Source organism: Brassica napus, chromosome C9 (assembly GCF_020379485.1).
Source record: "Brassica napus cultivar Da-Ae chromosome C9, Da-Ae, whole genome shotgun sequence".
In the NCBI taxonomy this organism is placed as follows: Eukaryota; Viridiplantae; Streptophyta; class Magnoliopsida; order Brassicales; family Brassicaceae; genus Brassica; species Brassica napus.
In genome coordinates, this window is record NC_063452.1 from 36,629,190 (window position 1) to 36,648,357 (window position 19,168).

Genomic DNA, 19,168 nt, shown 5'->3' on the forward strand with positions numbered 1-19,168 from the left:
CAAGGCACGAGAATGAGGATGTTCTAATCTAGCATGCCATATTACATCTTTAGGGAATTCAGAAATAGACTTAAAAGCATAAGATAAATCAGCAGCTGGCAGTGTGTTCTCAAGCAAGTACAAGTCTCCCTTGGTTATACCTTTGCCAAGCAACCTACTAGTCTTAATATCCTGAAAATACACATCATTAGGAGTGAAGGTAACATGACAATTCAGATCACTAGTTACCTTTTTAACAGATAGTAAGTTTGAAGCAAAAGTGGGCATGTAAAAGGCCTTAGATACTTTGTTAAATAGCTTAAGTTCACCTACTCCTTTTATTAGGATTTTATCTCCATTTGCTATCATCAGATTTCCTAGAGTTGGTTCTATGTTTTTAATCAGGTTTAAATCACTAATCATTTGATGTGATGCACCAGAATCTATTACTAATGGTCTAGCTGATTTTAAAACATTCATAGAGCTACCAACAATGTGAGAGGCATTAAGAGAGGAACCAAGGGTTCTAGGGTTACCAGAGTTTTCTTTCAAGGCCTTGATGAGAGCCTCTAAGTCAGATCGCTTGATGGTCTCATCTGGATGGTTCTTGGCCGCAGAGTAAGCTGATGTTGATGCCGAGGCTCCTCCCATACCAGCATTGGAGCTTGGAGTTGGTGGAGTTGTCGGTTCTACTCCATCATTTGAGAAGTGAGCTCTAACGTCCATGAACTGAGAGTGTGGCTCTCTGAACTTGTTTGGCTTAAGATGGGGATGAAGTATCCAGCACTTGTCTTTCATGTGGCCTTTCTTCTTGTAGTGATCACAGATTAAAGCCTTCCTATCATCTTGTTTGTACACCCCTTTGTTTGCTACTGGCCCTTCAGCTTGATTCACCACGGCTGGCTCTCCTTTGCTCCCAAACAGTCCTAATGACCCTTCCACCTTTTAGATTTGCGCACATACCTCATCTAGTGTGGGGAGCTTGTTTGATCTGAGTATGTGCTTGATAAGGTCATTGTAAGTTGGATTCAAGGTTAGGAGGAGGCCAAAGACCTTATCCTCTTCACACCTTTCACTCAGGACTGAGGGATCAACCGTGTGAGGTATGAGCATCTCAAGCTCAGCCCAAAGGGACCTGAACTTGCCAAAGTGAGCTTGAAACTCCATGTCTGCCTGGCTAAGAGCATTGATGGCCCTCTTTACTTCAAAAACTCGAGTTAGGTTGGAAGTATTTCCATAAACCTTGTAGAGAGTCTCCCATAATTCTTTGGTAGTCTCACAATATATGTAAGACTCCAAGATGGCCGGATCTAGAGAGCTGTGGAGGAGATAGAGCACCATCTGGTCTTCTTGAGACCATTTGCCTTCATCAGTCACCACTGTCTCTTTTCCATCTTCTCCTTGAAGGATTTGCTTTGGACCTGCTTCAGTTGAGACATGGCTCCATAATCCTCTTCCTCCAAGGGCTGTTTTCACCAATCTTGACCATAGGGAGTAGTTCATTCCCTTTAGAGTCACTGGTATTTTGACAGGCTTGTTGTTCTCCATCTTTCACTAATTACAAGATAGTGAATCTTGGAGAAATAAGAACAACAAGAACAGAGTTTAGCTTTTGCAGAAGTTGAAAGTAGGTTCAAGAGCTTTGTTGCTCTGATACCATAAAGTTTTATAAAGATAAGAGGGTGTATTTAGAGTATAGAATCAAGAACAGAGGAGAATCAAAGTAAGAACAAGGTGAAAGAGAAGTAGAATCCGGGAGAGAGAGAGAGTATTTCGAACTAGAGAGAGAGACATGAGAATAGTGAGGAACATATTTCCTTAATTCATTTTAGGTTCTGGATACAACACTTAAATATTCAAGTAGAGATCCTAGGAAAATACTAAACAAAGAGAATCCCACAATAAGAATAAACAATGTGACTAGTGTCCAAACTGACTTGTGCAGGCGCGCCAGGCTGAACGTGACATGTCCCAACGGCTGTCTGTCCTCCCAAGACCTTGGTTCTTCACGTGACTGGCTCCCCAACATTTCATTTCCTCAGATAAGTTAAGGAGAGTGTTTCTAGTTAATATTGTGCACAACTCTCCCCTTCCTTTACTTGTAAGTCACATTGGGACTCCTAGGTTGTATGGACAGCCTTGATACACAGGTCATCTTGAACACTTGTCTAAACCGAAAGCCTTGTTGCACAAGTCATCTTGAACACTTGTCTAAACCGACTTTCTTACTGATTCATCTCCTCTTCTTATTTCTTCATGTCAACAGTTTGTGGGGCTCCACGCTCAACCTGGAAGCTAGATCTTAAACTTTGTCACCACTTCCAAGTCTTTTGGTTCTTGACTCCCACCCAAAATCTATCTCCGTCTATCATGACTCCTCTGTCTTCATCTTTAGAACTGGTAACTTATGTTGTGAGGCATCACTTTTAACACGTCGGCCAGATTTGGAAGCACGAAGCTCCACCACCTCCATACTGACATTATCTTGCAATTCTGGCGAGAAATTTGTTCTTTCTTCGACCTTTCTTGTCATATGCACCCGTCATCTATTATATCTAATAAATATGGTGCTATTCAGTCAAAATCTAATCGTCCGACATGTATTGTGGGGACAATACCTGAAACATCGATGAAGAATAGTCTCTCTCTCTCTTCGTGGGGACGACCCCCTCAGCGAGTAGGCCCACGAGTGTATCTCTAGTGATCATCTATCTACTCGACAATGTGAAGACAAGTCGACCTCCATTGTTGACTTCTAGACATCCATCTTCACTTGTCTCTGTCGCATGCGCCCATCAACCAATAGTTTGGATATGCTCACAATTTTTGTGCTCCTTACAGTCTAAAGAAACTGAGAAATCAGTGAGCGTATCCCCTTCAATCGAGCTTCATAGGTTAGGATCAGATGTACAAGATTTTCTCCTTGGTGCAGTCAATTGATTTAATCCAAAAATTTGAAGAAAAACTCAGTATCAATGTTCATCCCTGACAAGAGATGTCACACAAATATAAGCCCTATATCAGAGTCGTTAAAAGGGTATTTAAACTTCCTTATGTTGGGGACCATGAGAGATCTTCTCCCCCCCCCTTCAATCTCTTTGTAGAAGTGAACCGTTCTACCAAAAATCATCTCCATGAGAAGTATCTTTCTCTTGGCCCCATGGCTAAAGAGTATTGTCGTTATCCTTACTGTTTGTTTTCTTGTGTAACAGTTCATTTGGGACCGGAAGATACAACGATAGTAATTTTGGTGAGATCTGAGGTTGTGGAGCGTTCAACATCACGATACACATTAACTATATCCAAATCTGAAAATTCTGAAGGGAGTAGTATTTTTACTTGAGATTACTCGCGAGTGGCTCCTTTGAAATCACTTCCAGCACTCAATAAAACTTGTCTAAGTTTGTATTTCAACAAAAACTTTCCAAAAGCACCGCACATCTATGTCTGATGTTGCATCTATCCATGTAATCGCTAAGCCTATGAATAATAAAAAGTTCCAAAATACAAGGCATTTAAATCTTTTCAGAGTTCGTGTATGATAAAAAAAAATGACTTCTAATTAAAAGCATCTCTAACACATCTCTATATTTGTATTATAATATCTTTTGAAGACAAAACTACTTTATTCCAATCTATTTCTTTCTCTAAATAGAGATTACTATTTTTTTTTTCTCTTTTGTAGTGGAAAAATAACATTCATCTATCTTTTACTGGGAAAATGGGTTTTTAAATCCCCAACTATTTGAAATCAACACTTTTAATACTCAACTATCACGTGCGCAGATTTAATCCCGAAATCATGGTTGACTGCAAAATTAGACTTGAAAAAGTCAAACGTTAATTACTAGACGAAAATGTTAATTGTAATTAGAAAAAGGGACCGAGTTTGGCTTTCAAAAGTCTAAAATCAGTAATATTGATTCTGCTTATGCGGTTTTGAGTGATAGAAAGCGATTAACGACGACTGAAGATCAAACAAGTGTACTTCTGGTAAGAGGATGGTGAAAATCTACTTCGGAACTAGTGGTGGAAGTTAGAAAAAAATTCCGATTCGAAGAGCACCCATAATTCTAATCCCGGTAGAAAGTGAAAGGTAAATGATTGAGCTCTGTTGAACCATGTCTGAGTTCGTAAGTGGGTTTGCACCATCCTTTACCGCCTTGTTTGATCTAAAGTCACTGTGAATCGCTTTCTCACTCAGAATCGCATAGACATAATTGATATTAGTGATTGGGGTTTTGAAAGCCAAACTCGATCTCTTTTCTAATTATAATTAACATTTATGTCTAGTAATTAACATTTGACTTTTTTGTCTAGTTTTGCGCAATCGACATAAATATACGCAAGTGATAGTTGGGTATTAAAAATGCTGATTTCAAATAGTTGGGGATTTATTAGCCCATTTTCCCATCTTTTACTCTATATTTCGAGATTGTTATTTTAGAATAGTTTTTGGCTTTTGTTTCCAGAAACCTTTTTTCGTCCAATTTTTTATCCAATCAAGCTTTTTGAGATATGATTTTCCTAAAACCTGGGAAAAAGTATTTTTTTTTTTAATTTCCCATTTGTAAACAAAAACCAAAACCCAATTTTTCTAGTTTTGTTGCTTGAAAAGAATTTTACGTTTATTTATTATTACCAATATATGTAAAAGTCATTATACTACATTAGTTTTTGTTCTATCAGGGAAAAGACATATTAATTGTTTATGATGAAGATCCCTTGAGCACATATATCTAAGGCATTTACATTTATGCTAATCATAACAAAAAAATATTTATTGTGCTAAAACTCTTATAATATTTGAATGTTATTTTATCTAATAATAAAAAGGTTTTTTGCAAGATTAATTCAAAACTCAAAGTAAAATCTAAAACTAACCCATGATTTTTTTGAATTTTTCTTTTGTCCTATTCACCCCACAAGTTCATGATATTCACGAAAATGCCATCAAATTTTTTTTATTTTTTTTTTCCGAAAATGACATTTTTACTCTCTCACCCTCATCATCTTCAAGTAATTACAAGATTGCCATTGTCATCAATACCCCAACCACCATGAACAACCAATTTGAAGCTCTTAATGCACCTAAAATCGATTTACACTCTCTCTTTCTCACTTGTTATGAACTAAAAACAACATCTCTTTCACTTTGCCTCCATATTCATCCAAAAAACTCAAGCTTTTGATTCAAAATTTTTTATGGTTTATAGAGCCATTCAAGCATACTATTCTTGGTGGGTTACTTTCGTTTGAGATTCTGGGTGGTTGGAGAAGACTCTGTGTGCTAAGGAAGTCATCTCACTAGTTTAAGGTATGAAATTGAAATTTTTTCCAGATCTGTTTGTGTAGAAGACTTACCCGTAAGTAGTCTGGCTGTAGAAGACTTACCCGTAAGTCTTCTGGTCAAACGGACGACTTACTTTTAAGTCGTCATCTTTGTTTGTTAAAAAAAAATCTAGAGAATACCCTAGACGACTTACTGATAAGTCGTCCAGGAAAAGTCAAATATCTGATACAATTCGGTCAAATGCAAAACTAACTCATTTATCCTAGACGACTTACTGGTAAGTCGTCTAGGTTTTTTTTTTAACAAACAAAGCTGGACGACTTACTTGTAAGTCGTCGTCCTATTTAAAATTCAATTGCAAAAATGACATGTTTGGACAACTTACTGGTAAGTCGTCTGCGTCAATGTTTAGTAAACTTTCATTTTATCTATGTTTACTAATGTGTTTTACTTTAAATTTTTGTAGATGATGCGTCAGTTACATACAGTGTATGGAGAATGGTTGTTGAATGATTGTCGTTGGGATTTTGTGGTTGATAATGTCAAAGGAGCGAGAATCATTTTTTTGGGGGAAGGTTCGACACATGCTGAACTTCTTGCAATGGCTCAAGAAGTTTATAACCTGGACATGAGCACAGAATCTGTGGAGATAACCTACTCATTACCAGCAGAAATGATTCAGGCTCCAGACACCCCGCCTATTCATGTTACAAGTGATAGACAAGTTCGAAACTTGCTCGAGATAACCAAAACGCATGGAGTACGGCTTTGTGTATCAAGCCGTAGCAAGGTGGAAATGGTTTCAGAGTTCAGGGTAGATGATGAAGCGGATGAATGTTTTGAAGATGATGATGATGATTTGGTTGAAGATGGAAATCATGATGGGGAGGAGGACGATGGGGAGGAGGATGATGGGGAGGAGGATGCTGGTATCTCTATTGTTGCTGAAGCGGACGAGAATGGTGAGGATTACAGTGTTTATGGAAAGGTTGAAGATGAGGATGAGGAAGATGATGATATGTGTTTTGAAGATATCAAAAAGATTGAAGGAGGAAGATCGAATGGTAACAATATCTATGTCAACCAGAGTTTTGTTAGTAAAGATGCACTGCTTTCAGAGCTGCGGTTGACAGCAGTGAGGTTTAAGTTCTCCTTCAGAATATACAAGTCAACGAAAACTCTCCTTGTGACAACATGTCCGGTTAGTGGTTGTCAATGGAAGGTCAGAGCGAGTGTGAAACATGGGACAAACACGTTTTGGGTAACAAAGTATGTGGAAAAACATACATGCTCAGCGGGAGACCGACTCGCTCAGCGGAGACACTGTACTCCGAAGTATGTTGGTAGGCTTTTCATTGATCGTTTTGGAATCATTGATGGGTTGAATCCGCAGCATATCACTGATGCAATGAAGAACATGTTTGGCATGACGCTTGATTACACCACTTCATACAGAGCACTTTAATATGCACAAACATTGGTGAGAGGATCAGCAGAAGATGGGTATTCGCGTCTGCCATCATATCTCGAGCAAATCTCCTTAGCAAATCCCGATTCTATCACGGCTATAAAACTTGATTCTATCAATAGATTTAAGTATCTATTTCTCTCTTTTGGAGCTTATATCAAAGGTTTTAAGTATCAGAGAAGGGTCATTGTGGTGGATGGGACTCACCTAAGTGGGAAATATGGAGGTGTTATGTTAGTTGCAGCCGCACAAGATGGGAATTTTCAGATATTTCCATTTGCTTTTGGGATCGTAGATGCTGAAGATGAACCTTCTTGGGAATGGTTTTTCACAAAATTGGCTAGTTGTGTATCTGATGAGCAGCCTCTGGTGATAGTCTCTGACCGGCACGCGGCCATTAAAAGTGCGTGTGATAAGGTGTTTCCTTGGGCAACCCGAGGAATATGTTATTATCACCTTCAAGATAACATTGTCAAAAAGTTTAAAGGGAAACATCTCTTGTACTTGGTGAAAGGTGCTGCTTATGCTCATATGGTTTCAGATTTTGACCGGTACATGGCTGAGATAAGGAGTGCAAACCCGGACTTTGCAACGTATTTGGAGAATGCCGACGTCAGCCTATGGTCAAGGGTTTATTGTCAGGAGGACAGGTACAACATAAAGACAAGCAACATCGATGAATCTATTAATTCCGCTCTGAAGCGAGCTAGAGGATTTCCGGTTCAGTTCCTGTTGGAGTTCATAAGGGAGAAGCTAGGAAAGTGGTTTTGGAAAAGGAGAGAAGATGCTTTGAGTCTCCCAACTCAACATAGTCGAGGTGTTGAATACTTGCTTGCTGTTCGATCGGAGATAGCGGATACGATGACGGTACAACCAATTGATAGATGGCGATTCTTTGTGAAAGGTGGGAAAATGGACTGTGTGGTTGATTTGGAACATGGAAAGTGTGATTATTGTGTCTATGCAGTGGAGAAAATACCTTGCTCTCATGCTATAGCTGCTGGAACATCTGTTGGTTTGCATATCTCCACACTTGTATGTCCAGTGTACTCAAAGGATTTTCTGTTTGCAGGATACTCAGAGAATATATATCCTTGTGTTGGACAACAAGTTAAAGAACGCACATGCTTTCCTGCGGAAGTAAAACGTGGTCCGGGAAGACATAAGAAATCAAGATGGCAATCTTGGTTGGAGTTATCCAGGATGAGAGGACGCAAACCCCGGAAGCAACACATGGTTTATAGATGCTCAAAATGCAAGGAAACTGGCCATACGAAACCACAATGTAAGTCGTCCAGTGATTAGTCTTCCAGAAGACTTTCCATTAAGTCGTCCATAAGGTCGTCCAGTTAGTCGTCCAGGGTTTCTTCTTCCAGAAGACCTTCAAGTTAGTCTTCCAGTGATTAGTCTTCCAGTGATTAGTCTTCCAGAAGACCTTCAATTAAGTCATCCAGAAGGTCGTCCAGTTAGTCGTCCAGGGTTTTTTCTTCCAGAAGACCTTCAAGTTAGTCGTCCAGTGATTAGTCTTCCAGAAGACCTTCAATTAAGTCGTCCAGAAGGTCGTCCAGTTAGTTGTCCAGGGTTTTTTCTTCCAGAAGACCTTCAAGTTAGTCGTCCAGTGTTTAGTCTTCCAGAAGACCTTCAATTAAGTCGTCCAGAAGGTCGTTCAGTTAGTCGTCCAGGGCTTTTTCTTCCAGAAGACTTTCAAGTTAGTCGTCCAGGGTTTTTTCTTCCAGAAGACCTTCAAGTTAGTCGTCCAGTGATTAGTCTTCCAGAAGACCTTCAATTAAGTCGTCCAGAAGGTTGTCCAGTCAGTCGTCCAGGGTTTTTTCTTCCAGAAGACCTTCAAGTTAGTCGTCCAGTGTTCAGTATATGTACTAAAAATTTGTGTTATGAACTTATCTGTGTCAACTTCTTTGTCAAATTGCACTACCAACAAATTTGAGATGGTCTTGCCCTTTATATTATCCGAAATATAGTTACAAAAGGTCACGGCTCAGAAGACTTTCCAGACTACTTATAGTTAAGTCGTCCAGCATTCCAGACGACTTAACTGTAAGTCTTTTGCGCAGAATATAGTTACAAAATAGGGATCAAGTTCAAATACAAAATAGGGATCAAGTTCAAATACACACATCAGCCTAATCTATCATACAAAATAATCTAAAGTGGCCTGTTTATCACCCGTCATACGTACCCAGGATGTCATCCATGTCCTTGTTTTCGAACTCATGCGCGTCAGGAAGCTCTTAAAATATATCCACCGCCATCTTATCCCTCATACTCTTCCCGTTGGGCTTAGCAAAGTCTTTTTTACTAAACTCTATCCCAAGAGCATGACATTCAATGTACTTTAGAGTGTACACGCCACAATCACCAGCTCGGGCCGGAGGTATATTGGTCGGTCTCTCATATGTGAATGGCTCCAGGCTGTATTGGGCACGTAGTTCATCTGAGGAAGCGCACTCAACAAGCAGATAAGGGACCATGTAGAGAAAATTCTCCATTACCACATCGAGTTCTTCTGGGGAGATACTGGAACAAATGCTGTCAAAGACGACTATGTGCCTCTTAGGGATCGATATCCACATAGCAATCCAATGACTGTCGGCGAAGTTTACTGGCGCATAGATATCATCAATATCCATCCCCCAAACCTTATTCGATTGGCAAAATGATGGTATAGTGCCTGCATAATAATTCCACGCCCCACCAGGGAGTCTTCTTCCTAAACCGTTGTGATCGGGCTTCGAGTCCTTAAAATCCTTGAAGTTGAATCTCCATTGCTGAGCAAAGAGATGATCAAGGAAGCACATTCTCTCGCTCCTGAAATGTTGTGGGTTAGCGTCGTACCTCTTCCTCAGCACATTAATCCAAGCTTCAATATGCTGCATATAAAATAGAGTACAAGTCAGAAGATATCAGACGACTTAGTGGTAAGTCTTCTACGTAGACGACTTACCAGACGACTTACAAGTAAGTCGTAGACGAATTAAGTCATTTGATAAGTCGTCTACGTAGAAGACTTACCAGAAGACTTACAAGTAAGTCGTCTACGTCATAGCAGAAAACTTACACAGTCCTCCAGCCACTCTAGGGAGGTTCGGAGGATTTGATACCACCAAGTTCTACTTTTACGTGGTTTTTTATCGAGAGTTGTTCTATAATGACTGCAAACACAAAATGTTGAAAAGCAATCAGGTTTTATGGGAAAAGCAAGATATTATGTGAAAAGCAAGCTATTATGGGAAAAGCAAACACTTACGGACAAGATTTCAACCAATCAGCGAGCTCCTTCAACTTCGTCTTGTCAATTGGTGCAAAAGTATTATAGCCTGGATAAAGCTTTCTGTTTGAAATGATCACTCTGGCCGTACTGTTTGCCGTATAAGGAGATTTCTGTGAGGCAGCAAGTTTCCTTGTTCTATCACTCTTTGCACGGCAAAGTGCCAAAGCAGAATCCCTCTTTTCTAGATATCTAGCATCCTCCTTCTGTAAATTTGAAACAGTGGATTGATTTTTTTCCAATAGAACAAGGCTCGGTTCTGGAGCTTTATCTTCCGAGGAACTAGCATCTGCGGGAACTGCTGCGGGCACATCTACGGGCACATCTGCGGGCACATCTGGACCTTTATCCTCCACCAAGCTCTTCCTTCCCGCGTTCGTCCCATTGACACTTTCACTCTGCAATATACAAGATGGGTTTATACAATAATAACCAAAGATCCATTTCAAACAATAATAACCAATGAGTGTCTTCAAACATGAAACAAAATACATATATAAAATCCATACACTATAAACAAAGCACACATGTTCTGACATACAAGAAACAAAGCAAATGCAACTTTTCAATTCTTATTCTTAAGACTTTGTCTAGTCAATCTCTTGTTGTGAGAGGATTCGTTACTAACCCCGGTTTCGAGCGTCGGTTTAGGTGGATAGGTAGTGTTTTAAGATGATGTCCCTTTCCGTTTTGTAGTGATACCAACCTTCTTCTCCACAGCTTCCACCCTTTCTGACAGATACTTGATCTCCTTAAGGCACGTCCCAAACCCTTCCCTCATGGCATCAGCTATGTCCTTGAACATGGTTTTAATATCCTCTTTGGTCAACCCACCAACAGTCGTAGTCACCTCTTCACTAGCCTCTGCAGCTGCCTCTTCACTAGCTTCAGCAGGTGCCTCTTTACGAGCTTTCTTCCGAGGTCTTGGACTGTCTTCCTTCACTACCTTTTTCTTCGCTGGACTCACAACCGTCGGCTTTGTATTGACCCAAGTACCGGTGACTTCCCAGCAATCCATGGTCCACTACCACGGTTTCTTCACAAACATGAGTTTAATTATGTTCTCCGCGAGTGTGTCCTCAACATCAAACTCCCATTTTGGAAACATTTCACCAGTGTCCTTTTGAACAAAGTTGATCACCCTAGTCTGCAGTACATAGAAGATATGAACTTAGATATTTGACGAATTAAGAAAGATGGAAAGAAAAGACTTCACAGATGACTTAGTAGACGACTGATAATTAAGTCGTCTGGAAAGTCTTCGAGCTGGAAGACTTAGTAGAAGACTTATAATTAAGTAGTCTGGATAGTCTTCCCAGACGACTTAATTATAAGGCTTCTACTAAGTCATCCAGCTGGAAGACTTTCCAGACGACTTAATTATAAGTCTTCTACTAAGTCGTCTAATTGGAAGACTTATCAGACGACTTAATTATAAGTTTTCTGCGAAGTCGTCCAGATTGAAGTAAATACCTGACTGAGGATAGCCTCTTTAAACTGTCTGCGTCCTTTGCGACCCTTGTAAGCCAGTATCAGTGGAGACAGATTGTTTGGGAGAGGATTACCAAAAGTAGCACCCAATTCCGGAAGAGCTGTGTACACCCAGACCTGGAGAGCTTGCGCAATATCTCTGCCCTTCACAGAGTCCATCAGCACCTTAAACGCGACTCTCCCCCATGGATAATTCTCAAACCGTTCTAGCTCCATCACTAGCCTTACCAGACTAACCCGTGTAGGGGTTGAATACTTTCTCCCTTCAATGTATCTAGTGACGATGGCAAGGTACGCGAGCCGCTTGCGATCATCCCGAGACCACCCTTCGCATCTCTCAAGTGCTGCTATTATCTTCTGAGTAGATGGCCCAGGTTCGACATGAACTCCCAGCATCTCCCAAAAAGAAGTCAACTCCTTTGTAACAACAGAGTGAGGTCTCTCAATGTCCTCGATGTACTCGCAGTTTAGACCAGTGAGGTTTTCAAACTCTAACAGTGAAAACCTCACAGGTTCTGGACCGACGAGACTCCACAGCTCATACTTCTTCTTTATGTCCAGCTAGAAACCGAGCATGTAGTGAACCAGCCTTGAAGCCCAATCAAATCCCAGCTCTTGGAACTTGATGAAAACTCCCAACTTCGACTCCTTCAGCTCTTCATATTCGTCATCATGAAGAGCTTTCTTTAAAGCAGCATGCAACGTCCAACAAGTATGATACGAAATGCTATCCACAGCGGGGGGCTCTTCCCCTAATGTATATATCCTACGGGGGGCTCTTCCCCTAATGTATATCTCCATTTTTTTTGCCTGCAAACCAATCAAATACAACCATCTCAAACAATCAAAGACTTATAATTAAGTCGTCTGGCAAGTTTTCCAGCTGAAAAACTTTCCAGACGACTTAATTATAAGTCTTCCAAGACTTCCAGTTTTATGTTCACCTTTTCCTCAATCAATCACTCGACAGTAAGAGATATAACTTACCGGCGGCGGAGTTCAACGAGATGCCTATGAGAGAATGCACGCTAGGGTTTCCTCTCGGATCTTAAATAGAGGAAGCGGCTGTGAGAACGGTGGTGAGAACGACGGTGATAACGGCGGAGAGATAACCGGCGGTGAGAACGATGAGAACGATGGATTAGAGAGAATCGACGGAAATCGCCTTCGAAATCGCCTTTGAGAGAAACGGCTTTAGGGTTTTCTGATTTTCGATAAACAGTGAAAAAAAACACCTTATATATGGCCGGTAAATAATCCAGTTAGGTTTAAAAGTACATTGTAAAATTAAAGGTTTGGTCCGGTTTGGACGACTTACTAGTAAATCGTCTGTTGAATACTGTACATCAAACGACTTACTAGTAAGTCGTCCTAGACCCTAAATTTAACCCCTAAACTAAATTAACTAAATTAACTAACTAACCACGTTATAAACCCGTAGTTATACTTAAATAGTGTTTACTATACACAGAAATAAAAACATTTAGGTAAATTTTAAAGTTTTCAAAAAAACATTTATGCATTCCAAAATCTAACCCTAAGAACACATACAATACTATAACATATGTTGGCAAAACCTAAACCAAAGAATATCATGACTCACTACTTTCACTCATCTATGTTGAAAACAATTAACTTTTGTTATATCTTAATTAATATCTCTTAAAACATATGTTAATTACATGATTTCAATTTTTCACTTATCAAAATATTTTTTACAAAATTTTTAAATTATTTCTAAGTAAAACTAGTCCAGACGACTTTCTGGGCTGGACGACTTTCTGGGCTGGACGACTTACTGGGGGTTAGAAACGTAAAAAAAAATCGGTTTTTTTGTTTGTTCACAAGGGGTTGGTTGTAATTTCAATAGCCTTTTAGGTTACTTTTGCATTTGATTCAAGTTTGGGTTAACCTTTGTGTTTGAAATCAAGTTGTGAGTCATATTTGGCAATTTTTCCATAATAAAATGATGTAAACAAAATAACTCCTATAAAAATCTTAAGTTATCAATAAAATAAATTTAATTATTTAAAGTTAGTCAGTACAATATATATATATATATTGTTGATAACTTTTAGTTTTATTTAGGGAAATTAGTTTTTGTTGTTTCTTTTATTATTTCATACATATAAGCTATATTTCTTATTTTTGGTTTTACTTAGTATTACCTATGACTAGAACTAGTATTTTTCGTTCTTTTACTCTTTTATAAGTTATATTTCCGATTCTTTTAGTGTGTGGAAGGGACATTACGGATTTTAAGAGAGAAGCCAAGGTAAAATTTAGGAGATGTCGATTTTGATTGAGATTATACAACTGCCAATGTACCAATTCAAGACTCCAATTCAGATGAAAACGAAGAATATGATAACACTCATGCACAATGAAAACGAAGAATATAATAACAATCATGCACACAATCTACAGAAAAATCAAACACCAAAAACTAAGTACCAACATCTAAAAACCGAAATTAAAAATTAGAAACCAAAATCTAAAAACTAGGAAAACAATCAATCATCACCTAAAACACACATTTTTATCAGGGTTTTTGCATTTAAAAAAAATAAAAAATAGCAAAATACACTCGAAAGATGGTCTTAAAACTTCGTGTTTTCTTAGGATAAATAATTTATTTCAACAGGTTACAAGTTGGATTTTAGCTACATAGTGTAGTTTTATTTTATTTCGATTTGATATCATGTGTAATTGGTTTGTAAATAGCAATCAATAATTTTGAAATTTGTACGGAAGTGGGAACAATATAATTATAGAAATCATAATTTGTGTAATTTTAAATAAAGATCCAAAACGTATGTAGATAAGTAGGATAATTCTGAAAGCAAAATAACTCGTCAACTCTAGTTAGACAAACTTATACTAGAAGTTCGATTCTAAACAAGATCGCCAAACGCGAAAGGGAAAATCGCCAAGCGAAAAACAAAAGTCCGATAAACGGAAGCAAAGTCGATATACCGATCGATGAGTATGTTACAACAAAAAACATAAAAAAAGGTGGCGACCGGCAGTGATGAGATCGACTAATCTAACACGTTTGCTCTTTTTACTCAAAATCAACAACAGAGAAAACAATATATATTGTTGAGAAAACATTCAAGTTACAACCTGTAATAAATGTATTCTGGCCACAAGTTCCTCTGTATAATCTCAACATGAATACAAGTTCCTCTGTATAATCTCAACATCAACAACAGAGCAAACACCACATTTGACTCAAGAGCACAGTCAATATATAGAAAACCCATGGTTCCATAACATGATAAGAAGTATTAAGGCATGTACATAAGAATTTAGACACGGTTTATAGAAGGGTATAAATTCTGACTTTCAACATATATATAAACTTAAAACCCCTGACTGATAAAATTACCTGCTGCCACCACTGTCATCTTTCATACATATAAGATTATCCTTCCATCAAGCAGAGTCATCTCCCAATGCCTGCCTTCCTCTTAAGAACTTTTCCTTCTCGGGTGAATTACCATTTGATTTCCTTCGAATAGGTCTGGTAAGTAACTCTCCAGGTCATCTGGTGTGTACTTTATGTACTTCCCCGCATGCCTACCACCTTCAAGTTGACTCTTGTTCCTTCCAAAGAAAGCCCGGTAAGCCATAATCACTTTCTCTTGTATTGATATTCTCAGTTCTTCACGAAGTTGAGGATCCGGGACCTTCCAAGCTGTTTGAAGCCTGTATATCTCTTCAAAACTGGCATTGAAACCTTTGAATCTCTCCTTTAAGGCCATCTTCGAGGCACTACTTGAACTGTTGCTTCTTTGTCTATAACTTGGGCTACCACTTGAGGCTCCACCCATACTACCGTCCCTCAAAGCAGCTAGCACCTTGCTCCATGAAGCCCTGAGGTAGCCAGTAGAATACTGACGTATCTGTCCTCTTCGTTTCCTAACCCAATCGTCACCCAAGAGTTTACCCAGCTCAGAGTCCTTCACCTTCTGAACAACATAGTGAATATTGTTCATCAAGAACACATACTGCAGCCCACCGTCCTCATACAGCTTTGATTTCTCTTCCAGATTTGATTCTAAGCACGTAATCAACATCAGCATTCGTTTAGCAAGAGGGGACATCTCCTCTGTATCATCATCCCTGGATAAACCATCTGACTCATCGTTCTCCAGAAGCGAATTTAAGGTAGCCGCGTAATCCACAATCAGTTTCATGTAGTTCATCACATAACGTATCATGGGATGAACCTCACCGTTTGTCGTCGGTTTCTTTGACGTCTCGTTCCTCACATTATTCTCAAACTCAACAAACGTCCCTCTCGCAGCATTACCTAAAGCTTCCAAGACCCCTTTAGTCTCACTACACACAAAATCGTCAGTGACCATCACCTCTAGAGTCTGCGACACATTAGCCAAAGCGTCATACATATCAAGAATCCTAAAGAGCTTCTCCGACGATCTCTTTCCTATAGCCACAGCCTCTCCGAAGTTCAACAACTGCATCACACAGCTTTTAGTTGTCTCGTTGAAACAAACTTCTTTGCTAGTCTCTGAACCGTTGAAAATCTCGTCGCATAGCTTCTTCTCACCAGCTAGAAGAACCCTAACAGTGATCTTCATAGCTTGAATCCACTTCTTCATCTTCTCATCCATGGACTTCCAATCAATCTTATGCACTTCTTCTATACTCAGCTTTTCCACATCAAGAATCATCAAGCATTCATCCAAGGCATCACGCCTCACTGTGCTATACACCTGAACACACTCCTTTTCATAACCAGCTCGAATCATCCTCTCCGCGATCTCTTTCAAATCTTCAACAGCAGTAGGGTTAATCAAATCAACCCAAAGATCACAGCCTATGCTTCCTCCTCTCTCATGGAAGAGCCTCCTCCTACTCCCACTCCCACTACCATCTCCATCACCATTAGCAACCAATCCAAAATTCTCAAAATCCTCAGTAACATCGCCATCTGCGAAGGACAAGGTAACACGACGCATCGAGCCATAGAGTCTCTCAGCGTCGAGAGGAACGGTGTTTCGGATCAGTATCCGTCTAAACTCATCTTCAAGCAGAGACATAGCCATCTGCAAAGCACTATCAGCTCGGTCTACCATATCAGGCTTGTTCTCAGAGGAAAGATCCACAAGGAGAGAGATAATCTCATCAACAGCTGATAGAAACTCCGTCGCCTCCTCTGGAGATCCGTCGAAGGAAAGAGAAAACGAAGAGGAACGGTGGTTACCAGAAGATGAAGACGAGTGGCGAGAGGAATCGTTACCGCCGTCCCAGCGGTGGATAATCGTTTCGGCGGCTTCTAAACGAGCCAAAAGAGCGTCGTTTTGGTCGGTCATCACCGTCTTGATATTGGATAAGCGGTTATCGAAGCTGGAGAAGATGAGCATCATATCTTCGCGAACCTCTTTCGGTGTGTTCAGACTCTTCACGATCTGCTGCGCCGTCGCGAGGACACGATCCTCAGCTCCACCATTCGATCCTGCTCCGGCGCTGATGCTTGCCGCCGGGGTTGTTGTCGCGGCCATCTACCACACGCCTGGTAGAGAGAAGCGGAAGAGCTTAATTCACAATTAAGAGAGGAAGGTGAAATAGAGTTGTGAACAGATGAAGATTTGGGGTAAATCGAACAAGGGAGGAGAGGAGGCTAGGGTTTGAGAGGAACAAAGGACAGCGAAATGGGAAGACCCGGGGGGGGAGGGGGACTTTGGTCTTTCCAGAAAACAAAAGTCTTTTACGTTTTCCTTGACCCAATCATCGTAACGTTTTTGGTATATGCCGGTCATTTCCGGTTCATTTTACTTTTGAAATTGACAAGAAATACAGTGATGTTTTGAGCTTGAGCCTTAACTTCTATTCAGGGCTAACGGGTTCAAACGCAGCGGTTGCGGTTGCGGAAGTTTGCGGATGCTTGTGGTTGCGGTTTCTAGCGGTTTTAAGAGATTTGTACGACTGACTCTGCGGTTAGAAATTGGTGGGTTTGCAGGATACTTATGACAGGTTAACTACCAAATACAGCAGCGGTTAAATAATAAATTAACAATATTTACATTTTATATAATTATAAAAATGTCAAAAATCATAATATTATAATAAATATGAAAATTTATATTTAGAAAATTATAGTTTTAAAATTTTAAAATTATAGAAAATATTTTTATTTTAAAATTTTATAATATTAATTAAAATATAATATATATATATATATATATATATATATATATTTATATATATTAGTATTTTTATAATTCCATTTTAAAAATTTTATTGAATATTTATATTTTTGTATTTATATGGTTTTTGAAAAAAAAAGAAAAAAAAGTTATCCTCTTGCAACCGTCCGCAACCGCAAACGCTAGCTGGAACCAGCTTTTGATTTTAAGAGGTTCGGAGCGGTTTGAAGCGATTTGTAGCGGTTTATATGATTGTTTCCAGTGGTAGCGGGAAAACCAGTCAGACCCTTAATGTGTTGAAGGTTTGTGTGTTGTTTCAATTTATTTTTCCACAAATTGATTTTCAAGTAATATGTTAGGCATAAACTCGAGCTGAACTTAATAATATATAAGACACATTAAAAGAAAATTAGAACATAATGATAGGGCTGTTCTTTTTGTTGACGTGGTCGCAGCCTTCGGCGGCACAAAAAATACACTACACTGTAAATTTATCTTTTCTGTTAGTGTTGCTAAAATAGAAAATCAAAAACGCGGCGACTAAAAATTGGAGACTTTTGTGACGCCATAAATTCCGGCGACAAGAAAGTTGGAGAAGGCGGATGTTCTTATAAAGCCAGCGACACAAACTTAAAAGACGATGGCGTTAATTATAAGATTTCCTTCATGTTTTGTAGCCGCCGTAGGCTGCGACCGCGTCAATGAAAAGAACAGCCCTGATATATTCTAATAATAGTATTTCTTGTAGCATAAAAGAGGTGATTATATTAACAATAAAATAATTTGAAAGTTGATAAAATTGAAATTATTCTAAATTTTTGATTTTGCCAATAATAAAATGTGTATAAACTGCATTAAAGATAAGCAATTAAAGATAAGCAAACAAAACTATGACAAAAAAAGAAAGATAACCAAACTAAACACACTAAGAAATTAGCCATAGAAAATACAAAGTTTCTTGAAGTCATACATACATACATATAGTTGTAGACCTTATGACGTTCCAACTTTTGAAGATGAATTTTATTGCAGGTATGATGAATTGTTGTGTTGGAAATTTGCATGTTGTTGTAATGTTAGACAGTGAGTAAAACCCAGTTAGTGACCATTTATACTCCACGATGAAAATGTTGCCAACAATGATCAAGTTCATGAAGTTAAAGAGGAACAAACATTAAGAAGATCTATTCGTACGAGGAGATCTGATATTTTCAGTAAGTACTTGATCATGTAGAATATTAAAGATTTCTTATTCACAAGCCATAAAAGATGTTAATTCTAATAAATAAATCAATGCCACTAAGGATGAAGTAAACTTGATGGCTAAAAATTGAAGTATAGGACGTCGTTCAGTTACTTTAAGAACATATACTAGCCGGGTGTAAATGGATCTTTAAGACCAAACTCGACTATAATGAAAATATTGAATGAAATAAAACCCGATTTGTAGCCAAAAGGTTTCAATCAAAAAGAAG

At 38.9% G+C, this 19,168-nt stretch overlaps 1 protein-coding gene across 1 annotated transcript; it reads right to left on the reverse strand.

The window, feature by feature from the left end:
• Positions 1-14,596: 14,596 nt before the first annotated feature.
• On the reverse strand, positions 14,597-17,262 carry LOC106431599 (exocyst complex component EXO70B1-like). Its single transcript, XM_022710603.2, has one exon. It carries the CDS (start codon positions 17,046-17,048, stop codon positions 14,991-14,993), a length of 2,058 nt encoding a protein of 685 aa, XP_022566324.2. The 5' UTR covers positions 17,049-17,262; the 3' UTR covers positions 14,597-14,990.
• Positions 17,263-19,168: the final 1,906 nt, after the last annotated feature.